Source organism: Callorhinus ursinus, unplaced genomic scaffold (genome assembly GCF_003265705.2).
Source record: "Callorhinus ursinus isolate GAN/ISIS: 27379988/994484 unplaced genomic scaffold, GSC_fseal_2.0 scaffold24, whole genome shotgun sequence".
Classification (NCBI taxonomy): domain Eukaryota; kingdom Metazoa; phylum Chordata; class Mammalia; order Carnivora; family Otariidae; genus Callorhinus; species Callorhinus ursinus.
The window spans coordinates 9,464,833-9,489,506 of NW_027397086.1; the positions used below are offsets into that span (position 1 = coordinate 9,464,833).

General features: G+C 54.7%; 1 protein-coding gene across 10 annotated transcripts in view; it reads right to left on the minus strand.

Moving 5' to 3' along the window:
* DAB2IP (DAB2 interacting protein) overlaps positions 1 to 24,674 on the minus strand; it is a 188,712-nt gene that overhangs the window by 58,538 nt on the left and 105,500 nt on the right. For 8 of the 10 annotated variants that reach the window (XM_073905801.1, XM_073905798.1, XM_073905802.1 and 5 more), the window contains exon 3: positions 24,377 to 24,522. The exons of the other annotated variants lie outside the window; for them this stretch is intronic. In XM_073905801.1, coding sequence (XP_073761902.1) covers positions 24,377 to 24,522 — 146 coding nt within the window. The remainder of the gene's footprint in view (positions 1 to 24,376; positions 24,523 to 24,674) is intronic. 10 annotated transcript variants of the gene reach the window in all.

Here is a 24,674-nt window from a genome sequence, read left to right on the forward strand (position 1 = left end):
TGGGCTGGGGTACTCGAGGTACAGGGGAGAGGGATGGGTCAGGGACGTAAACTCGACAAGGCAGGCAGGAGGGAGCCTGGAGTCCAGCTGGAAGGGGTGGGCCGTAGGGGGTTGGGGGGCAGCGCTGAAGGGAAGCAAAGCCGGAGGTGGAGACCAGCCTAGTGGTGGGCTGCAGGGTCCTGGCACAAAGTGAGCCCTCACTTCACTCTTCTTGTCCCTATTCTTATCACCATCAACACCCCTATCACCCTGACACCAGTGCCAAAGCCAAAAGGCCATCTGCAGCCCATCTTAACAGATGACCAAGTACCCAGTGCCCTGCTCAACATCCCCGGAGCAGTGACAGGCAGGGCCAACACTTAGCCCAGACTGGCCTCTCCAGCCTGAGCAGACGGGTCTTCTCCATGTGACCGGCCCTTCCCCCACCCAGGGCCCAGTCCTCAACCAGCTCTGCGCCCCAATCCACACAGGGCCCCCCAATACACACAGGAGGAGGGTAACAGGGAAACCCCAACCAAACAACAGCACCAGCGTTTGCACCGCACAGTTCTATCCAATTTCTCACTTGTTGAGAGGGAGGTACTTCCAGCCCCATCAGATGATGGACCAGAGTTGAGAAAAGCTCTTTCAAATCCTAGGTTATTCCATCTCCTCCAGAAGCTTCCCTGAACCCAGGCAAACACTCCTCCCGGGGCTCAGCTGCCCCCCAGCCCCAAACAGTCCCTTAGGGCCAGGCTCCAGGGTCTCTGCCTGGTGGCCCAGCTGGGCCCAGAGGGAGCTGCCAAGTGACAGCCCCCAGCTAGAGAGTCTCACTAAGGCTGCACACGTCTCTCCCACCCCAGGCTGGGAGCTCCTCCAGGGCAGGCAGGGACCGCAGCTGACTCCTGTCCCTGTCCCCAGGGCTGGGCACAGGGAAGCAAAACCAGAAATGACTCAACCCCAAGGGCCCCTGGGGAGTCCTGTCTGCATGAGAAGCCCTGTGACAGCCATGCAGCCTGAGTTTGGAGCCCCACCATGGCACCACCTAGAGAGCCGCCCCAGCCCCAGAGATGTGCGGCTGGAGGGCGTGACTGGGGGCGGGGAGGGGTCTGTGTTCTGGGCCAGAACAGCCAGCTTCCCCCGCCTCCCCTCTCTATAGGCTAAGGAGGAAGGACTATGCTGGCTGACATGCTCTCAAGCACATAGACACAGACTGTACTTTTTTACCTGCCACGAAAAGTCTGCAGAAAAAGCCGCAGCCAGCAGTAGGTAGTGGTCCTTGCGGGGACCTCCCCTTGCGGTGGGGAGGTTCTATGGTGACAGTGGCGTAGAAGGAAAAAATGTCCCTTTTTGCTTGATACACCCCTGTATGGCTGGAATTTGGTACTCTGTGCTTGTATTTTTAATTACCTTTACGCTAAAAGACTTAAAAGTAAAGTAAAACGAAGTGGACGAGAGGGCATCTGGGAAGGAATCTGGAAAGCTCTGGGACCCGTTCTGCCCAGAAGGCCGGGCGCCTCCTTCTGTTTTGTTTCTCCTGCCTGTGCTGCACCCGGGCCAGCTGCTGTGGGCTGCCCCACATGCTGAGGACAGAGCACGAGAGGGAGGAGGCGAGGCTGGGAGAGCAGCCAGGAGTGCCCGGCCTCCTCCGACACAGGCACTTGGGGATCACAGAGTCACTTCACCTCTTCCCTGACTCCCCCTTCCCGCTTTGCTGCCTCGCTGCCCTTCACTCAGAGCCTGGGGCTGGACCCTGCCCCGCTTCAGGGGTTGGGTCTGTCTACCCCCTCTGTTCCTGGCCACATCAAGTCCCTGGGCTTCAATCACCTATGTTTCTCTGGCCCAGGGCCCTGCATGCAGCAGGTGCTCAATGAAAGCTTGCTAGACAAATTGCCAGGACAATCTGAAGGATCCCTAATCATTTAGAAAGAAATGAAAATATGGATTACAGAGAGAGTGGCAGACAGGGTGGAGAAACAAAAGTTAGGCCTGCAGGCCTGAACAGGAAGACACCCAGACAGGCTTTGGCCAGAGCAGTTCAGACCCTTTGAAGAATGCAGGACCCCTGCAGAGGTGGGGGGACGAGTGAGCCCCCTTCTGAGAGTTTAGAACTTCCTGTGCCCGAAGGAGCTACAGGGCCAGCAGGAGAGCAAATGCAAAGCGGGGGGGGGGTCCTATGCACACGTGGACCCGCAGACAGATGGACAGTCCCGTCAGAGCTGTGTAGTTATACCTTTGCTAAAGACCTGGATACCATGTGTCCCAGGGCTTTCTGTTAAATACCTCTGACCTTTCCTCCCTGAGCTCTTCCCTGACCAAAGACTCTTATTCACTGTGACAATGCTGGGCAGAAACACCTGGCTAGAGGGACTGGGGACACAGCCTGAGCAGGCTCAGGGTAGCCCGGGTCAGCCTGCCACTTCTCCGCTCTTCCAGGGCAGCATTTCTGACCAACTAGGGTAGTCCCTCTCAAGGCATGCACGGCTTCCAGGCTTCCATAATCGGCGTGACTCTACCCCTACCCAGACTGCCACTTCAGTCCCCTTTGCTCCGGTCCCGACAGTCCCGAAACACTGGTGCAGATTTACCCAGTCACACCTCTGCCCATATGGCCCCTCCTCCAGAAGGCCTTGCCTATTCCCCCCTCTGCCCACCTGGGTTCTATCCAACACTTAGATAAAGGTCTCTAAACTAAAGAGTATGGGCTGTATTTGGTCAACATTCAGGTTTTGTTAAGCCCACATAGCGTTTGACATTTTTAAGTTTTGAATCAATTGGCAACATTTAAAGATGTGAAATTTTAAAATGTCACCCAAAACGCTCTAGATTTCTGGCTTCTCTTATACATCCAAAGACCTGGTGACACAGTACAGAGGCTGCCCACCTCCCCAGCAGTGCACACACTCTCCAGGTTACATAGTGCCCCCCCACACCTATGGCCGCCTTAGCCAGGGGTTTCTGTCACAGCTGGCAGGACAGGGGCAGGACCCACAACCACACATCTCTCCAGGGACACATTCAGCACCTGGCACAAAGTAGGGACTTGCCTATCGTTTGTGGAATAATTAACAAAGATACAATGTCTCACCGTGCCCAGGATCTCCTGATTGCTACCCACTTCCCTGCAAGACCCCAAGCATTCCTGGGGTCCCCCCTCCCACAGCTAGGCATACAGGCAATGGAGGCACTGGGGTAAGTCGTGGGGGCTGTATCCAGATTCCCACGTCAGTAAGTTATGTCTTCTAGAGCCCAGGCAAAACAAAGCAGTGATCCTGGCATGCCCCCGCCTTCTGCACAAGTGGCAGGATTCCAGGCCAGCCCACAGACACTGATCCCCAGGACTTCTGTTAACCTGAAAAGGAGAAATTCGGCAGCAAGAACTGACAAAGCCAAGGCTTCCTCAATGCCTGCCTGCAGGAGGCCTGCCCCCCTTTGAAGCCTGCAGCCAACTCTTCCCTTTTTCTGGGTTTCCAAGGTCAGAGTCACATTGGCAGGAAGGGTTCTCTTTGTTCTCCTGCCTCTGACTTACCCCAAACACAGTCACTGTCCCAGACAGCCAGCTCCTCAGCAGTGGCAGAGGGGCGCCCTGCTCCTGCTGGGGCGGAGCAATAAGAAGGAGCCAGGTGCTGGCTGTGGCCCCAGGGGCCCTGCTCCTGGGATCCGGAGTCTCTGCGGGCCCGGCTTCCCTGCTGGCCTGGGAGCATCATCTCTGGTCCACAGTGCCAGTGCTCAGTGAAGCTGGTGGCAGAGAAAGAGCTGATAGCCCCCGGGATGCACTCATAGGCCAGGGGTCGGGCATCCGCTCGGGATGGGCTCAGCCTGGCTCTGCCCCTCACTGGCTGATGATGTGACCTCAGGCTACTTGCCTCCTCTGTGCTTCGGTTTCCTCGTTTGGAAAATGGGGAAATGAATACCTGATCGGAGACAACCGACCTAAAAGGACCCAAAGGAGCTTTGTGAACCAAGAAGTGGTTCAATTATTCCAGCACCTGGTGGAGCACCGGGCATGCAGTTGGTGCTCAATGTATCGTTCATGGTGTAAGCATTTATCGGGCCCTTGTGCTAGGCCAGAGGCCCAGAATGGAGGCCTGCCCCTCAGTGGGGCCCACAGACAACTATCATACCCTGAGAAGTATCAGGAAGTAAGATCAGAATGCTATGAGACCTACAGGGGGTCATGGGCTCCTCAAGGAGTGGGTGAGGGACGCAGGTCTTCTAAGAGCCCTACCTCTCAGCTGCTGGGCAGCAGAAGCCAGAGCTGGGGCTGCCCAGCTGTAGGCTGCCTGGCACTCGACTCATTTCCCAACAGGCCTAGCTCAGAGAGAGAGCGGCCAGGCCCGCGTGGCAGTGACCCCATTCTCTGAAGGTACCCACTATGCCGTGTGCACCCAGACACATGTGCCGGGTGACTCACAGTGACACGGCATCTCTGTGGACCAGACCCTGTGCCACACCTTTCAGGTACACTGTCCCAGTGGCTCCCACACCTGGCTGGGGAGTAGCTAAAATACTGGGCTCTGGGGCCCCATCCCTAGAGAGGTGGTGCTGCCCCATCCCCAGCAGGCCGTGGTCAGCAGAGCCTAAAGGGTCATGGGGCCGAGGTTCCCATTCTGGCTGTGCCCCTTACTAGCCCATGAAGCCTAGGTCAAGTCACCAAACCCCTGGGCACTTGGTTTCCCCACCTCTCAGGTCACCTAATTCAACCCAACACACAGAGGCCTGCCCAGCTCACCTCTCTGTAACCACATCTCCTTACCTCCCACTGCCTAAGCTCCCAGCCCTTTCTCACCTCCCACAGCAGCCTTACATCCCAAGAGGACAGGAAGATTCTAACCTCTGAGCACTGGGCATTTGTTCATGGGGTCCCCTCTGCCTAACCACCCTTCTTCCCCTCTCCCTCTGATGAGCTGCTCCTCTTTTAAACCTCAACTCCTGTCACTTCTATGAAGTCCTCCCTGATTCCTTCCAAGAAGGCCCAACAATTACCGGCTCCCAAGGAGAGAAGTGGGGAGAGAAGCAGGCGAGGCCTCCAGCTCCTTGTGTGCCTAGGGATGTTCCTTCCCCACTCTCGGCCTCAGCTTCCCCATCTGTGACAGGATCTCTGACTTCTTCTCATTCTAGAGCCTTAGGAATGAGTTTGGTTCCGTGCTCTGTTGCGGGGTGAGGAGTGGTGGGGAGGGTCTCCAAGTTCACCCCAAGGTTCTGGGGGACTGTGAAGGAGCTAGACTCTACCTTATTCTACCCAAAAGTGCAGGACAAGGACAGTTTAAGAGAGCCTAGCCGGTACCCTCAGGAGACCCCACTCTCAGAACCAGACCCAAGAGTAGCAAAGCACAGACAGCAGGCATGGAAAGTGCGGAGCCAAGTGAAATCTGCCTGAGCCTGGAGCCAGGGGCCGAGGGCAGGCTCCAAGCAGAATGAGCCAGGACTAGACAGGTGGGCAGGCTCCAAGTAGGAAGGGCAGGGAAGGAGAAGGAAGGAGGCACTCCAGAGAGGGCAGCAGCCTGAGACAGGGAGACCTGCTGCACGGCAGGGCTCAGGCGTCTCAAGTGTTGCTGCGCATATCTCAAGGTGCTCTGCTAAGCATTTAGCCACAACTCTCATTTATTCCTCTTGATATCCCTGTGAGATAGGAATTGCCCTTATCCCCATTTTACAGAGTTAAGCAAGTCCCCTGAAGTCAGAATTGATGAGAGGTCAGCTGAGATTTGAACCCAGGCATCCACCTGCAGAGTGAGTCTGAGTAACATGAATAAACAGGGATGGCCAGGGCAGAGAGACTCAGGGGAGCGGAGGTGCTGCGAGGGTGACAGTCTGGGGACTCTCAAGACACTTGTTAAGACCTGGAAGTCAGGCTTTGTTTCCTTGCAGCCTGGTCTGGAATGGCACCCAACTGAGACCGATGTTGTTGATGAAATCTCTCCAGGGTGACCCCACCCATGCTCGGGAGAGTCCAAGGACCCCAGCCCTGCACCTCCCTTGCACCATCCGCCTAACGGATGCAGTAGAGCTCCGGGCTGCTAATGAGCACAAGGCTGTTAATGAGCACAAGAGCGAGAGGCGCAGGGGAGGGCGCGGGCAAGTGCAGGGGAGGGCGCGGGCGAGCGCAGCCAGTCAGGAGCCTGGGCTGTCAGCGGCCACACGACAGGCTGGCGCGGAGCTGTTGCCAGGGCAGCCCCGAGATTCTGCCTTTGCAGGCAGAGTGATTTAGAGCCCGTAGGTCTCTTCTGGGCCACCAGCTTGGCCGGCCAGGGGCTCCCCATCGAGTGCCTGGCCTTCCCAAACCTCAACACAGAATGTCAGGGGCCCCGCCGTAGGGGGGCTACCAGCATGAAAGGCCATCAAGACAGAGAGAATGGGCAGACATCCCATGGTGGAAACAAGTCCCTTGTCACAACACAACCCAAACAGAGACCCTGACTGGGGGCTTGAGGGTCCGGAGCCAGCAATTCCAACAACCCAAGTTCATCTTGCAGGACGCCCAGCACGACAAGTGGTGGTCAGCCTGCCTGTCGTCTGAGGGCCTGGACCGGCAGCAAAGGCAGCCCATGGGACTGGGGGGAGGCAGGACCAGGAAAGGCAGTGGAGGAGGGGGAAGCTGAGAGGGGACGGCCAGGAGGAAGGCAGGACCCTGACTGCAGTCCACCACCCCCCCTCAGGCCTCCCTCTGAGGCCAGTATATAGCTGCCATCCAGCAGGATCGGACACAGCAGCCAGAACAGGTCGGGGAGGGAGCGGCGACCATGCCTGGAAAGGCAATGTGATGTTCAATTACGAATGCCCACGTACTGCAAAGTAGAACGGGGTCCATACGGAAACATATTAAGGCAAACGGCTGACAGTGGGATAAAAATGTGTGTGAAACTTAGGTGAATCTACCCAAAGGCAGGTTTGCAGACCCCTCATCAGGACCCCAGCGTACTAGGGGTGGCCACAGGAAGCGTGTTAACGAGTTTTCTGTGCAACTGTACCAGAAAGGATGCCGTGTTTCCTCTTGTTTAGAAATGTGTTTCCACCAGTGTAATGAGTGGCTTCAAATGTGACTGGATAAAAAGAGCATCAGGCATCACCCTAGCAAGCCAACCCTTCGCATGTGGCCCCTTGGGGTCCAGAATTCTTTTGATCCTAAATCCCACCAGTCAATGGAAAACCCTGGCCCCGAGCCAGTAAGGAGGTCCCTGCCATGGTGCCAGCATGAGAACACACTGGGCCATGAGAACACTGTGGCATCACCTGGGAGTGAATCTGTGGTGCAAGGTGCTTCTCCAGGGCAGGACAAAGTTGGAGGCTGCCAGGCTTACCAGACGCTATGGGGCTGTCTTTCTGAGAGTGTGCTAAAATGTGTGTGCACAGGGCAAGGTGCTGTATGAGACTTGCCTTCACTGAAACTCTCTTCCCGGTAGTAGCAGGGGGCAAAGAAGATAGAGTCCCACCACCACCACTAGCAATTACAGGCTACAGAGATTTACGGAAGGAAGCCAACAACAGCTCATGGCCACCTTGACTTAAGAGGGAGAGAAGCAGGGATGACCAGTTGGAAATGTGTGGTGACAAATCACCAGGCTTACTGTTGAGCAGCCCGGGTTCCCCAGGTTGGTCAAAGAACCAAACTCAGGGGATAGTCCATTGTCTACCTGCAAACAAGAGAGCACCATGAAAACAAGCAGAACAGAGCGCCCAAGCTGGGGCAGAATTTGAGGGATGTAAGCAGAATTTGAGGGATGTAAGACTCTGGAATCCATCCATCGCCCAGCGGAAGAAAAAGTGTGTGGGACAAGACTTGATCTGGCTACTTCTGCTTCACATCTGCCTAGGCTCAGTTTGCCACCATGAAAGAACAGGGACTGACTATGAGGAGACTCCAGATTTGGTACCCAGAGTCAGAGGTGTTGCAGGGACCCTGGAATACCACCATGAGTAGGTCTGGCCTGCTTGATTTTCTGAGAGAGGGACTGGCTCCCTGAGAAGAAGGAACAAGACCAGAAGGCAGACCTCAGGGCACCAACTCCGGGGGGCAGGGGGGGTTACTGATAAATCCCTCTGGCAGCACACTAAGAGCTGAAACAGGACTAGATCCCCTCTGTACCCTCAGGGCCAGCCACAGACCTGCCTGGAACCCCACAGGAGATGGCCTGCTGTATATCTGAAGAACTAAGCAGAATTCTTTTGGAAGTGGAATCTGAGCAGGACAAAGGGCCCTCAGCTGGGGCTCTTCAACCAGACCAAATAAACACTCAGCCTCTGCCAGGGGGGCTGTGGTTTATATTTGGAGGGGTAGGGAAGAGTCAATCCAATCTGAGCTTGGGCTGAAAGTGGGCTTTCAGCCAAGAGCAGTGGCAAAGCACCATAGGCTGAGTTCCTGTCTCCTCTGGGGCTCAGCTCCCCACATTGCTTTGTCCTACCAGTGTCCCTGGGGGCAGTGAGGCTTGGCTCCCCAAGCTGGAGCAGGCAGTGGTACAAGGTTACTATGCAGTCTGATAACCTGCCACCTCCACCACCGACATCCCTCAGAGACCTGGGACTCTTGCAGAGAGGGGAGAATCCACAGCTACTCGCTGGAGATCTCAATACTTCAGTGGGTCTCCGAATCATGCCAGGGCTTTTCAAGAATACAGCCTGGAGCCAATTCTAGACCTGTGATTCTGACACTCTCAGGTAGGGCTCTGGAATCTTACCAGACTCCTTGGTACCATGATGCTCTGCTGTCTCCAGGGACCAAGAAAAGGTGGGATGACCTCTGATGGCCCCATTCCAGTGCTCAAAATGAATACTTGGTTACTCCCCATCTGCAGCTGCCACTTCCTAAAACCCTAGGAAGTCCATAGGTCCCCAAACACCTTGAACTGATCACACCTCCATCCCACTTCTACAGGCAGCCCATAGGGCCCACCAGATGACAGGCCAGCAGGGATTAATGGCAGGAAATAAACCAACCCACTTCATGGGGAGAGAAATACATTAGAGAATTTTTTCAAAAAGGAGTCATTAGTTGACTTGGCATTTTGACCAACAGAAAATTACCCAAGTCATGTTGCCATTAGGAGGAAACAAAGCCCCCCAAAGGCAGAGGTCTGGCTTTAGGGCTGATGGGGCTCCCTCCCTCTGGAATCTGGGATCTCCCCAGCTCAGGAACTTCTTAGGTCCCCCGCCCTACAGGAGTGCGGTCCTGGACCTGGCTGTGGAGACACCTGCAAGGGCAACAGGTGCTAAGAGCAGCTCCCAGGCCAGGCACACAATTAGTTACAGAGGCCTGGGTTCAAATCCCTGCCATGGAAGGCTATGTGATCTCTGGCGAGTCTCTTAAGCATCCTCAGTCTTAGTTTCCTCACTTGTAAAGTGAGCAAGTATCCACTTCCTAGGACTGCTGTGAGGGTTAAGGCCACACAAGCCCTCTTTTAGCTCCTTGCTCCCAGACACACTGAGTCTGCACAAGTTCGTCCCTCTGCCCAAAAGGCTCTACCCTAAGAGCTTAGCCCACTCCGTCCCCACCACCTCAGCCAGATCAAACCCACTAGTTCTAGGCATTCCCGGCCCTCAGGACACACACCTCAACCGTAAAGACACCTTTACCTGTGGGACAGTTTCGCTGCAGCCTGTCTCCTCCACCCCGGGAGGGGCCAGGGCTGGCTGTGCTCATCCCTGCATCCCCGGAGCACCGCCTAGAATGTAGGGTAACTAAACAGTATCCCCCCGCCTTGGGGCCAGGCCATCGGAGCTCCCTACCCCACCAGAGACTTCCTCAGTAACTCCGATTCCAACCCCTATGATACTCAAATCGGTGCCCTGCCCTAAAAGGACCCTCTCGGACCATCCACTACCTCTGGAGCCTCCTCACAATGCTAATAGCTGCTTCCTGAGACACAGCTTCGCATGGCTCTCCAGATTTCTCATAGTAACACCTTCTCAGAGTTTCGGAAGCAAACCAAAGTCATTTGCCAACTATTTTTTCCCATTAATCTCACAATGCACTTGCTATTCTCCCTCCATAATGACTCATTTAGCAGCAACAGAACAATTAGGCAGACCACAGAATATTGATTTTCTAAGTGGGAGAAATGTCCACACAAACATCTTTTCATGTCTGTCTTGGGCTGTCTCCCGCTACATGATGGGGTGGGACCCTGGGAAAGCTAGGCCGCATCTGCGGGCAGGGCACTGGGGTCTCACACAGAAGCTCAAAAGCATGGCATGTGCAGGGGCGCCTGCATGGCTCAGTCAGTTAAGCGTCCGACTTTGATTTCAGCTCACGTCATGATCTCGGGGTCATGGGATCGAGTCGCCTATCAGGCTCCACACTCAGCAGGCAGTCTGCTCTCTCTCTCTCTCACCCCCTCGCCCTCTGACCCTCCCCCGACCCGTGCTCACTCGAGCTCTGATAAATCTAAAAAAAAAAAGCATGGCGTATGCAAATGTGAGAGTGTGTGTGTGCACAAGAGAGATCATAAAATTATCATATGAAAAACATGATCCCATATGACCTAAGAACATTAGGAGGCAGGCACCATTATCACACCCATTTTAAAGATGAAGAGATCAAGGTTCAGAGATTAGGTGACTTGGCCCAGATCACACAGGAAGTTAGGAAGCCTGATCCACACCTAGGTCCGTGTGTCAGCAGAGCAAAATTCAGTTTATCAGGGTGTCCTTGTAGTGGCTTGCTCTCTAAGAGAACAAGGTGGCCGTGCCACTTGGGGGCAATGCAGTCCCTTTCACGGTGTGACCCAAGGAGGCTCCTGAGACATAAAACAGTTGACCTAGGTCCTGGAGTCACACCTCGGCCTCAGTGCAGGCTCTAAGCCTAGCCGCTGTAAACAGGTTCGCCCCAGGCTGCCCCTGGCCATCCACCAGGCCTGGGCAATAGCTCTGAGAAACACCTAGAGCAAGAGATGGTAGCTGTACTCACCTGCCCTCCACCGCTCCCTGACCAACACCACCCGCCTGAGACAAGTGCCTACCTAGCTCCTGGGGCACTTCTAACATCCCCACCCTATAAAAAAGAGAAAGCAGAAGAAAAGAGAGTCAGGAATGGCTTGATGAGTGGGACACCTAGTAGTTTTATGTCCATATCTGCATATGGCTCCAGAAGCAGGCCCCACAGCTGGGATACTTTTAAACAGGGTTTTAGCTTACCTCCTACTTCCCACTCCCGGAAACTTAGAACCAAGCTGGGATGGGGGCTGTGGGAGGAACAGGTCCCTATTGTCCCAAGGACCAATGCCAGCCAACATATTGACCTTCATTCGGAACAAATGGTTTCTTTGTGGCCAAGGGAAAAAAAAACTAAACGTCCAGCTAGCAGACATAGGTTTAAATGCCAACTCTACCACCATCTATGGGCCTTGGGGTGAGATAATTATCCTCTGAGTCTCAGTTTCCTTAACTGTAAAATGGGATAATCCCTGCCACCTCCCTAGCTGGTATGAGGGCCAAATGGTAATGATGAAATGCCACACACATGTTGGCTAGGGAAGCTCAACAAAGGGGAAGGTTTCCAAGAGTTGGCACTGCCCAGCAGTGGCATGGACATCTCCCCATGACTGGAGATGAGCAAGCAGGCCCTGGAATAGTCCATGTGGATGGATGGGAAGCAGAGTGTCCTATACACCCTCCTGGACAGCCAGATGCACATTAGCACATTCAAGGCTCCCAGGACTCAAGCACTGAAGAAACTTACTTGCTTTGGTTCACTGGATGTTTCCCTGACCTGTCTGAACTACAGAATCCCCTCATCTCTTAATGGTCAAGCACTCATTAACATCTACAAGAATGTGGTGTTCTGTGGAAACCAGTTTGAGAAACACTCGTACAGAAGCTTTAGACCATGAGAGGAGGCAGGGAAGAGACCAAGGCCTTTCAAGGACACCACAGGCTTGGAGAGACTATAGGAGCTTCCCTAATGTGAACAGGTCAGGAGCAGACCCAGCCTTCAACCTCCCTTTCTAGCATGGCAGGGAGGCAAGACCACATCTACAGAGGGAAAATTCTCTTCCATAAAACAACATAAAAAAGGGACTTAGAAACCTCAGATACAAGTCACTCTCAAGCCACTCCTGACCTCAAGAAACCCAGAAACTTGGAGGGTCTGAAAAATAAGAAAGGCCTCAAGCAGAAATGCCCCTTTGTCCCCTGCTCCTGCCTGCAAACTCACCACCATTGCCCTTACCCTCTGAGTCAACAGTGGTTCCTCCAGGCTACCAGAAAAGGGAGATAAGTCTCTACAACAGTTGATCATACTTCAAAGAAGAGTTAGTTTGTGGGACCACAGAAAGCAGAATAGAAAATCCCAAATCGTTTGTGTGCCTGAGACCCCATTTGTGGGTCCCGGAAGAAAGTAGCAAATGTATTACCAGCCCCGCCCATTATGATGCTACAGGCATCACGCAGACACCACCCCCCCAACACACACACATAACCCAGTGCCCTCTCTCTCTCTGGGGGGGGAACTTCATGCCAGGAAAAGCCAAGGAGTCCGGGAACCATTGGCTCCCTGGAAGAGCTCTGGCAAACCCATCCATGGCAAACCCATCCATAATGGTGCAGTCTTTGCTCCCAGCAAGGACAGAGCTTTATTAATTATTCAGGGGACGGTGCAATTATGCAAATCAGCGGGCAGCCTCTGCCTGGCTGTTGCCTTCTGCAGGAGTCCAGAGGGGGATGGGGACGCCCAGAGCAAGCAGGGAGCCCAAGCTGCTGGGAACAAGAAGGGAGCCATCCAGGCTGCAAAAGGGGAAATAAATCCCCCACGTCCCGGGCCCACAGAAAACTGACCAGAACCAGCCCCACCCCACAGAGGAGAGCCAGCAGCTGCCCTGAGGAATGATTCTGAAGACCTGGGGATGCGGTTTTTCCAAAACAACATACTCCCATACCACCTGCTGGGCTAGCAACGCCATCATTCAAAGCTTACTCCTGTAGGTCCTGAAGGCATGGAATACTTCCAAAGATCCTTCTTAAAAGCATGCTTCTAAGGAGAGGTAACATCTCAAATTAGTGTTTACTAAAGAATGTTTGGCGGAGCACTGCGGCTCTGCAGATGCTCCTGGAGTGGGGCGCCGGGACAGGAAGCCCTGGATTAATCAAGATGAAACTGGTTTCTTTACTTCAGGGCCTCTCAGGGCCTTCAATGTCCTGGATCAAAGAATGAGTCCCCTAGAGTGAAGATGCCCACAATCCCTGAGGAGGAAAATACCTAGCCTCACCTCCAGGAACCTCAGGAGTCGAGTTTGAGAAACTCTGGCCAGATTGCTCACTAAGTCCCCTGCCAGCTCCATCATCCCTGGACTCTGAAATCCCTCAGACTGGGTTTTCACCATTCTTATAAACAGCCGTCAAAAGTGTGGCCTGCACATCCCAGGGCAACTGGGTAAGACCACCTCAGGCAGCTTCCATGGGGCCGCCGGCAGAGCACCCGACCCTGTCCTGCCACTGCCCCGCACCGACTCCCAGCCCCCTCGCAGGCCTAGCAGCTGTGCTGAGCAACACCTCAGGCCCGCACCGGCCTCACAGGCCTCATCAGTCAGGAGTGCGGCCCCAGCCACGATCAGCGGGCCCGTGGGCGCCAGGCTCCCCCATCTCCCCAGAGGTCCACAACAAAGGCTGGCCTGGGGAGTTCCTGCCTGCCATCACCACTCTGCTTTTCCTTCGCCCACCTGGACAATGATGAAAGTCACCTCTACGTGCTGACCCTGGGAAGAAAGGGAGGTACGGCACAAGGCCAGTTTGCCGGCCCATGACCTCTTCCACTTGCCCGATCTCACCCAGCACTACGAATTAATAGATCTAAATGCAGCCACAGCTCATCAGCTCTGCCAAGAGAAAAAGAAATATGGGAGCCCAGAACCCTGAGGGGCCCATGGAACTAGACACGTGTTATCACTGATTAAGTACAAATGCAGGGAACAGTTACCAAGTGGGCCCTACCCTCACATCCTGGAGAACCCCCCCCAAACAATGAGGCCAGGAGGAAGGCCTGCCTCCATGTCACCGTGGCCTCAGGACCTGAGCACCCATAACAGTCCCCAGGAGCCCCCACGGGCGGCTCTCGTGTTCTCTCAGCAGGAAGACAGTAAACCACTCCAGAAAGATCTAGGTGCAAATCCCCCCTCTGCAACGCACATGCCGTCTGACACAGGGCAAGTGGCTTTTACCTGACAGAGCCTGGGTTTCCTCATCTGTAGAAAAGGGAGAAGGGCAATGCTGGGCAGCGGTTAAGAGCATAAACTTGGGAGCCGGACTACTTGGGTTCAAATCCCGGCTCTGCCGTTCTAGCCATGCGACTGCTGTGTCCCGGCTGTAAACCTGGGCTGACAAGAACACGCGGCCCACGGGCTGGCGTGAGGGAGGCGCGCACAGGACGTGCCCGCTGTGTCAGCTGTCACACTAGAGAGGGCCCAGGCCCAGAGTCTAAAGAGACCTAGATTCTAAATCCATCACGAGGGTAATCGCCGAGAAGTGATTTTACCCCTCCACGGCCAGTTTCGTCACCGATAAGATGGGGGGAGGGTAAGACGAGGGTAGTGGAGAGGATCAGAGGTGACGCACACACAACACAACGCCTGGCGCGAGGCAGGGTGCCTCGTAAGCGGCGGGTAGATGACTGCGGACGTTACTGGCTGGCCCTGTGTCTGTAACATGGGTGTGAACAGACACCACTCAGGATAGTGACTGACGGCGGGACTTTACATAATGAAGCCCGACAGCCAGGGTTTGAATCCCAGTTCGGCCACTTATGAGCCATAGGACTTTGGCAAGCTGCTCAGTCTCTGTGCCTCAGTTTTCTTCTCTGCAAAATGGGGAGAGTAATAGCACCCATCCTTCACAGTGCTGTTGTAAGGATGGAATGAGAGAAGGCGGGCAAAGGCGCCGGGCGAGGAGGCTGGCCCCTCCGGAGCGGCCCCTCAGGGAAGCACAGCACCAAGAGAAGCTTGCCATGAAGGGCGCAAAGAAGAAAGGCACCTCGTCCACCTGGCTTCCACGGCTCTGTTCCACGACACCTCTGGGGGCCTCAGGCCCTTAAGGCAGTGCAGCAAAGCCTGGGAAAGACAACCCACCACCCTGTACCAGCTGCTTTCCTTCTAGGAATCCTAGAATCCTCAGCACTGAGCCATTAGTTTTTGGTTTTGCTTTGTTAAGATGGGGCAAGTGAGGCTCAGAGAGAAGCAGTGGGTGGAGGTGGGCCTTGGACCAACTCTGGGTGACTGCCTCAGGTGCACGTACTATTGATCTCCTCAGCTACTGGTGGCCCAGACTCCCCCTGCCCGCCATCCCTCTCCCACAACTTCCAGAGGGCACCTGGCCTCATCGGTGAGGAGTGCAGCCCACCCCACCAGGCCTGGCCTCTGCACAGACAGCCATCGCATCCCTGAGCAGAGACCCTTCAGGCTGTGCTCAAAGACTTCCACTCCCAGGTAGGGACCAAAGGTACCTGGTCCAGCCCTGAAATGTTGGCTAGTCCTGTTCTATGGGCTTTGACTCAGGGGACTTGGCCTTGAATTTCATGACTGCCACTCTTGGAGTTTTGGTTTCTACATCTAAGAAACGGGAAACAAAAAATCCTCTTACTATGAGGCATCAATAAGAATATAGCACAGGCAGTGCCTGGGCAAGTCGCTGGCACACCCCTGGAGCACAATTCCTGCCCCTGTGCAAAAGAAACAAACTTTGCGCAGTGGTTCTCAAACTCTGTGAAACATGATCACTCCACCAGTGTCTAATTCTGGAAGGTCTGGGCTAGGGCCCAAGAATCTGCATTTTATCAGGGGCCCCAGGCAATTCCTCTTCATACAGGTCCTCCCTGGGGTGGGCTGGTCTGTCCTGCTCACAAGCCAAGTCCCTGGCTTCTAAGGCACAAGGGAAGCTTCAATCAGAGCCAATTCTGGGGCCCAGTTTCCTGATGAAACGTGGGGAAGTTGGAAAAGGAGGAAGAAGACAGGAAGGGGAATAAGGAGTAGGGAGTGGGACTGTGAGCAATCTATTAATCAATCTCCTCCCTAGCCAGAAACAATAAGTGAGGCTCATACATCCTTCACGTGCTAACAGTCTGCAGCTACAATACAAAGCTTTGATTACAAATGTCAAAAAGACAGGGCATGAAATTAACTTCCCCTTAGTCAGTGGGCACAGGGAGACACTGCACTAATTCACTGCCCTCACTATGAAAACTCCCCACGACAACGTCACATCAAATTAGGGCTTGCGCTGCTGGGGTGGCATCTCTATCTTTGCCCAATGTGCTCTTTTACAAGTAGGCCGGGCCTGCAAACAAGGGCCCTGAGGGTGTGAGGAAGGTCAGGCCAACAGACAGGTGACAGGTGCAGAGTTAACTGGGAGGTGGCCAGAGCCAGCTGGGAGAGGGGGCCAGAGAAGGGCTCCTCAGCTCCCCTAAGGAGGCTGCCCACCAGAAAAGGGAGGTGAGGGAAATCATCCTGACAAGGAGTAACTCATCCCACAGGGCATCTGACGCAGAGAAATGTAAGGCCCACTTTCTAGCTGGGCCAATTGCTGCCCCACTAGTCCCCGAGGGACAGGAGGATAGACTGAGAGCTCCAGTGGCTTTTCTGAGGTTGATCACACTGAGTTAGCGACTGAGCCAGGCCCAGGAGCCAAGTCCCCATAAGTCCTGCACTCTGTCTGCTCTAGCTTGGTCTGTGGTAGTCAAGGTACAAGGGGCGGCATGAGGCTGGGGGTGGCAAAGCCCTGCTCAGGCTGCCTTTGGGAGAACCTTTAAGGAACAGAGCTTTGGGGCTGCTCACGCAGTTATTCACTGGGCAAACCCAGGGCATCTCCTCTGTGCCTGCCACAAAGCGCTCTGTTAGAGCTTCCAACCAGCCCGCCCCATGCTGCCGCCGTCAGCTGAGGTCTTCAAGGTAACAACTCCAGGAGTCCGCACGCAGGCTTCCTGAGCGGGTGCAATTGGGGGTAGGAGGGGAAGACCTATTCTTGGCATGCCCCCAGGAAGAGGCTTGACCTCTAGCCTTGGGGTCCCTTCCTACCCTTCCCCAAGAATACCCAAGGTATTCCCAGGCAGGCTGCCAGGGACCTTGCAGCTGGGGATCCTGGCTCCCTCTTTCCCCTGGTCCTCATCCCATCACCCACCTGGCTCAGAGGGGACCTCTGGCACACAAGTGGTGGCTTCCACAAGGTTTGCCTTCCAAACGCCAGGGACAATTCTTCTGTGTGCATGCCCAGGTGTGGCATGTGGTGTGAGGACAGGGCAGGCAGCCAAGGCTGTGTCCCGAGCTATGTGCGAAACACTGTGCGTCCACCCACAAGCTCCCGCCCACACATTCCCCACAAAGAACAGAGATTCCCTCTATCTCAGGAGGGGATGGTAACACAGGCCACCCTTCTGGCACTCCCAGCTGGCAGGGGGAACTCCCACATCATTTCCATCACAATAATCTCCCCTGAGTTTTCAGTCTGTCCTTTGAGGTAGGTGGGCAGGCTGGATCACAGGTGACTCCACCAGAGCAGAGGGGGAGCACAGAGAGGAGGGAGCTGGCTCCTGGTAGAGTTTTGGCCCTGCAGGAAGCTGCCCCAGGCTCTTAGGCTCTTGGAAGGGGTAGGGGTGGGGGGACTGTAGGAAGCAGCCCAAAGGCACTGGAGAAGTAGGGAAGGAGTTACTCTTCAAGGCAGAGTGGCCAGTGACTGTCCCTCAGCTCGGGCTGGGAATGAGGCCCAGGCCATTCCTCACAGATGGACGGACTGATGGCCAGAAGACCAGAGTATCTTCATACAAGGGGGGGGGGGGGGCTCTCTTTCACTCAGCCACGGTTGATCTCCACAGGGCAGTAAGCAGGCAGGTCAGAGTAGGGAAAGAGCTAAGTGTGCCTTGCCACCTGGGACAGAGTCTCCAAGCCAGCCAGGTGCTGAATGTTTTCCTTCTTGCCTTTTTGGTCCCCCTATGATCTCCAGCTCTCTTCTGTGGCCTTCTAAAATAGCCATTAATTAAAACCTGGTAATTAACTTTCTGGTTCAAGTAATATTTTGCAAAGGAATTCCATTAAAGAGTCGATTTGCATATCCTCAAACATAGGGGCCTGGAAATAGGTGGGTTACTTATGGAGAATGTGATAGGCCCCTTGGCACCCCAGGCATGGGCCCTGCTGGCACCTAAAGGCACAAGGGGATTAAGAAGGCAGCTGTCCTCATGGCCAGGTGTATGCCGAGCCCTGAGGTTCTCCCCAAGCAGGTGGGCAATTTGTTCACAAAACTGGCCAGCTCAATGGCCACACACCCAGACTGAAACTGCACACAGATGTGCACATGTGAGAGCTCAAACACACAACACACTATAACACAGTATGACCTAGTAAATGCAAACACACACACACACACACACACACACACACACACAGCGGTAGACATGTACACATAAGAAAACAGACAACAATAATGATAGCCGTCAACACTTAGTGAGCACTTATTAGAATGAACCATGTCTATATTCGACCTAAAAAAACAGCCACTTCATATGGTCCAACCCAATACGAAGTGCCAGGCACTGTTCCAAATGCTTTACATGTGATTAGTCATTTCAAACACACAGACGTGTGCAAGGACATTTGTATATAACACACACACACCTTCATGAGGGCAGGTACATACTTGCAAGACATACAAAAACATGCATGCACAGATGTACAAATGCTTACGAGCTTGTAGAAAGAAAGGCTTCTCCAGCCTTTGAAACCCCCAGCCTGGGGCTGATCCCATTCCCACTAGCTAATTTCCACCATTCCTAAAAATATTGCCCAGCTCGGATCTCTGGAAGATACACAAGGGAGCCACAGATCTAAAAGGAGGGCGATAAAAATGAGAAAGCAAAAAATAAATTGGTTCTTCCCTACGTCCAGGTCGTGTTCTGTGGCTTTCCCCTCCCTCTCTGGATATGAGGCTCAGAATCATGTGCTTATGTGCAGGGCCTTGGTCAGCCCTGCCCCACAAAAGTGCCCATGGGGCTCCAAGTACAATGTTGCAGACAGGGTAGAACCTGCTCATCAGGCCTGGCTTCTGTGATGGTCCCACCTCCGTGCCTTGGACTGCATGCCTCAGTTTCCATGAATCTAACAGACCTTTCATTGCTTACCTACCTTGCAGGGCAGAAGACCTCTCAAAATGCTGTGTAAATGCCAGGCCTCCTTAGGATAATTATCGGATTAAGAATTAAACCTGATTCTCTTATGGAGGGGAAGGGAGGAGAAGGGAGAGGAGAGCTGGGTGAGCCTTCCTTGCAGGTAATTAATGAATTCCCTGCCATACCTCTTGGAAGGCAGGAGCCCATTTAACAAAGATCCACCTACATGGACCTCTCAGAGCTGAGGGAGGCCGCACAGAGCAACTAAGAATCCTGCAAGGGGCTTGTCTAAGAACGTTCAGAAGGCAAAGGACAGAATTAGACAAGACTCAAAAGAAGAAGCACTACTGGCCATTAAACTCCAGAAAATAATATTCAATCCCTAACCAGCAATGAAATGCAACTAACAAAGAAATGCTATTTTTCTGCCTATTTGAATGACAAAGATCATTTTAATGACACCCAGTGTTTTTAAGGGTGTGAGGAAACAGGTGAGCACTCTCAAAAATTATTGGGGGAGTATAAATTACTACAGGCTTTTTAGTGGGGGGCATTTTTATCAAAAACCCGACACTGTTTATATTCTTTGACCTAGTAATTCAATTTCTAAGACTTTATCCTATGGAAACAGAGATGTGAACAAAGATAAATATTCGGGTATTTAATTACCAGCATCATTTTTAATAAAAAAACACTGGACATAACCTAAACATTTAAATGATTAAAAACAAGTATGGCCCAAACATAGCTGGAACAGTGGACTTTTAAAATACACATAGGAGAAGTTTGTCGTCATCCCGTCCCGTCCCCCACCGGCCCCCCGATGCAGACAGGAACAAGGGTCACTCTGCCCCGCTAGTTCCTGTATTCAAGTTAATAATGATTCTCTGTACAACCCTTTTCACCTTTCCAGCGACAGCAATATCCAGTATCTCTCTTGAACCTCAGAAGAACACAGCATGATTGCCTGATATTAGTCCGACGTTGTAGATGAGAAAACAGAGGCTTATTAAAATGAACTGACTTTTTCCCACCTATGGTAACTCCCACTTACTGAAAACCTACAACATGCTAGTCTAGCCTCTTTCACGTGTTATTATGCATTTAATAACATTTTAGAAACATTTAAGAAATGTGCAAGACCTGGTGTTAGTTGCCTAGGAAACAGCACTGAATGGGACACTCTCTATTAAACATATACTGAATATATAAACATTAACGTTTCCAATGACATTATCATCATGAGGCCCATTTTGCAGATGCGCAAACTGAGGCTCAGAAAGCTTAGGCGACTTGCCCCAAGAATGCCTGGCTTCAAAGCCACACACTTCCCATTATTCCCAGAGACTGTCTAAATTGCACAATCATCTCGACGTCACCCAGGGGAATGCAGAGAACCAAACACTCCCTGTCTATGGCAAGGGAGGGAGAGAGGCAAGAAAGGCCAAGCCCTTATGCCCAGCTCCTCCTGCACCTACTGTCAACAACTAGAGCAGGAAAACGGATCCCACCTTCTATTTTCCGTTTCCCATTAAGCTTCCCCCTCCTCTCCCCAGGGACTGCCTCACCCAAAGGGGCTGAACTGATTCCTGCCTACTCAGGGCCATTTGGAGGTTCCTGAAGGTCCCCACCCCCACTTCCAAGTATCTCCCTCCCTAGCTTTACTCTGCCTGGAATCCCACCATTAGAAACTTTCAGGTGTGGGAACTCCAGGCAACACATATTCCTGAGAAGGGGTCATCAATCTCTAACTCCACACACAGCAGCCCTACATGCCTGCACCTGGCTTGCCCACGCTTACAGGATCAGCTCTGCACCGGGCCAACTGGGAAGAATGGGAAGGGGGGTATGGCCACTTCAGAGTAACTACAGGGGTAAGGGGACGGGTTGAGAGCCAGAGGGGGCATACTCTCAGCACCTGCGGAGGGCCAGAGTCACCCAGAAACAGCAGCACCAAGGCAGTGTAATATTGCCGGCTGACCCTCCTAGCTACTCAGGACCAGGAATAAATGAGTGAATTGGAAATTATCTTCTGGGAAGACAGAACCACCACATTCTAGATGGCTTTTACCAACATTAAGACAGCCTTGTAAATGAAGCAGCAACATTTCCAGCCTGCAAAACAAAAAATGCTTTTGCCAGCACACCTTTCACCTGGAAAATCCCCGAGCAGCATCCGTTTCCCTTATCCAGGAGGCATGATTACCTGTCCTTGGTGCTTACTTCCAAAACCTCCAAAGAAATGAGTGTCTAAGGGGGGCCCGGGATTTTGGAGACCAGCTGGAAACCTCCCATAAACCATTTCAAGAGAGTAAGTACAAAGGTTCAAACCTGTCCTGTGGCCCTCGAGCACCCCAGAGCCCAGCTGTGCCCACCAAGCCCTGGCTGGCCTGACCCTGGCCTCACAACCAAGACATCAGCCCTCTCCCCCAACCAGCAGTGCTCAGCGGCCCCACACCTGGCTAGACTCCTTTCCCAGGGAGCCAAAAGATTCCAACACAGAACCAACTGGTTTCCAGCCTCCAGATGAGAGAATTCCAGCGCAAAAAATAATCTCTACAACACAGCAGTTTGCAGACCACAGCAGACAGCGTGCAACAAAGCCGCTTCAGCGGCCCTAAAGCAGACAGCGTTATCCAAAGTCTGAACCCAACTGGCCGCCCCAGAGTGCCCCATGCTCTTTACTGACAGGGGGAAACCACGAGGACCAGGGCTTACACTTGCTACCCTAGAAGCTTCCACCCTCCTTCCCATGCCTATCCCTTCACTGAGGCTGCACTTACCCCCTCCCTGGCCAGGAACATGGCAGCCCAGTGGGAGTCCCCTGGAACCAGGATCCAATCCCCTCCTGACCGCTCAGCCAAGCCAAAGGCAGCCCATTCTGTCCTCCCAGCCTTCAAGAGTACAACCACACCACGTCGGAGTAGAGGGAGGCTCCTCCTCCACTCACCCAGGTTTGACCATGAGCGTTTGGGGGGGGGGGGTTCCACCATAGCTGGTTTTACTCAGCCAAGTCCACACAGGACGACTCCAGAGACTGCCCCAGAGAAATATCTGCCCATCCATCCCCGAAGCACCTGATAAATCTATTATTTCTAAGCCAAGCGGTAAAGCAGGAGATCCCAGTCTCCTGACAAAGCCTATTTCAGCTCCAAGGCTGGGTCCAAGGATTTCAAACTCAGTCTCTCTGCCTGTCCGTGAGAAATCTGGGCTCCCTTCCTGTGCCAGAGAAGCCACCAAGCCAGATTTTGTTTATAGAAAATTAATAAGACAATTCCACACCACTGCCAGTGACATTCTGCTCCAACTGCTACTGTTAGCACCATTTCTAGAAATGGGCTTACTGTTTCACTCCCGAACCCCAACCCTCCCCCCTCCCCGCCACCTCTCGCCCCTTAGGCATTGTAAGCAAGGCTGACCTGACCTGAGACCAAGCTGGGCAGGACCTGCTCGAGGTCATCCGGGCCATACCCCGACCTCCAGCCAGGAGGCTGGGTTGCCAGCCAGCACTTGCCGGCTTCTTGGTGCAGGCTTCCCGCTGGAGGGAGGTAAACAGGGCATGCATGCTGTCTGCTCCCGGGAGGGCAGACACACTCAGAGGCCGGACCGCCTGCTGTCTCTCCTGCTCCCCGGACAACCGACACATGCACACAAAACGGGGTACGTACACAAGCCCCCTCATGCGGGTGCAGAGGGTCCTGACCCCCGCCAAGGAAAGCGCAGAGAAAGGCATGTTCCTGGGGAAGAAAGCCGGAGGCAGGGGCCGGGCGGAGGGAGGAAAAGCAGCAAACCGGGTGGCCTGCCGCCCAGACAATAACAAAGATGGGAAGCGAGATTTTCAAAGACGCAGTGGCTGCACCCAGCGCTGAGCTCTGGCCTGGCTGCATGCTCCTGCCAGGGCACGCCTGGTCCCCCGGGGCACCACGGCCATCAGAGAAAGGCTGAGGGTCCTGCCTCAGGCTGGGCTTGGCAGCTGGGGCAGGAAACCAGCTGTAGGCAGCGGTGGGGATGCACTGGAGAAAGCAGCTCTGGGCTGATGGAAATTAAAGGTCTAGTAATTCTCCCCGGGGATGGGAGGGGTGCTCTCCAGGAAGATGCCAGGGGTCAGTTAAACAGCCACTCAACCTTGGGCAGGAGTTGGGCTATAACTTGTACTCCTCTGCCCGCTGGAACCAACGGGGAGGAGAGAGACATTTTTATTCTACCTGTGCCTCCCCTACAGGGAGTGCCAACTTGCCAATCATACACAGGGGCACAGCCCTATGGAGGCAGATGCCAGGGGCCTGAGATGTCGGGGCTGAGTGCTGAAAAGGCTCCTTGGTGCCTGCCTGTTCTTTCACCTCCACTAGCTGAGCAGGGACAGTCCTAACTGGCACCGGAATCTATCACGGTGCCTGTGCCCAAGTGGAAAGGTGCCGTGGCAGGTACGGCTCAAGGAGGGGGACCCGGCCGAGAGACTGTATCCGCCCAGTGCCCCCGCACCCGGACAGGATGGCTTGCCCTTGCGAGCTGCAGCCTGCTCTGTTGCTGGTGACTGGGAGCAGGCTGAACCACCTCCTCCCTCTCCTCCTCTGCCCCACAAGCCACCTCCCCCTGGAATTTCCACACCTGCTCCTGGCTTGCCCAGGAAAAGGGAACAGGGAACAGGAGACACCCCTGGGAGTGGAGAGGTGAGGGAGGGAAGCAGCTGCCCAGGCTGGAGAGGATGAGGCCCTTCTTCCCTAGCCTCAGGCAATGCCCCCTCTGAGCTCAGAGCCCCGGCACTGCCCCCTCTGCTCGCCCCAGCCGCCAGCGGAGCACGCGCCCTACTTAGAGCAGATGTGCCCACTAAGCGGCCCAGCCCCCTGCTCCTCCCCTCCAGATGTTCACCCTTTTCCTCACCACTGGGTCTCGGCAAAACCCAGCCGAAAATGCCTTTTGTATCGGACACCCGGAGGCTCCAGAGGCAGGGAGATGGGTCCTGGGGGTGGAGGAACCACTTCGGTCCCCAGCTCCGGGCACTGCACCGCCCGGGAAACAATGCCCACCTCGGCGAGGCGAGGCGAGGCGAGGCAGGACTTCTCGGCGAGGGCACTTCGCGTCCGGTCTCGCCCCGGGCCGCGGGCACCCCCTCCTCACCCCGCGGGAAGAGAGAAAGGTCCTCTCGCCGTGGCCCCCCCCGTCCGAGGCGGCCCCACAAGTTGCCGGAGGGCGGCGTGCGGTGCCCTCCGGCTTCCAGCGCGCCCCAGCCCCGGCTCTCGCTTTGTCCCCGCGCCCTCCGGGGCGCATCCCGGCGCGGGGGCGCGGGGAGGCCGGGCCGGGCGCTGGCGGCGGTGGGCTCACCTCTCATTGTCCGCGGCGGCGGCGGCGGTGGCGGCGGCGGCGCTCCGGAACCCCGGCAGGATGTGGCGGAAGCTGTGGTTGCGGTCCAGCTTGGGCTGGCTCTTGGTGCGCTTGATGGAGCCCTTGAGGCGGCGGCTGAGGAAGCCCTGCGCGCGGGGCGACAAGAGGGGGAAGGGGAGGCGGGGTTAGCGCGGCGGCGGCGGCGGCGGCGGCGACGGGCCCGGGACCCGCGCGGAACCCGCGCCCTGGCTCGGGCGGCCGCGCGGCCGAGGGCGGGCGCGGGCTCGGGCTCGGCCCC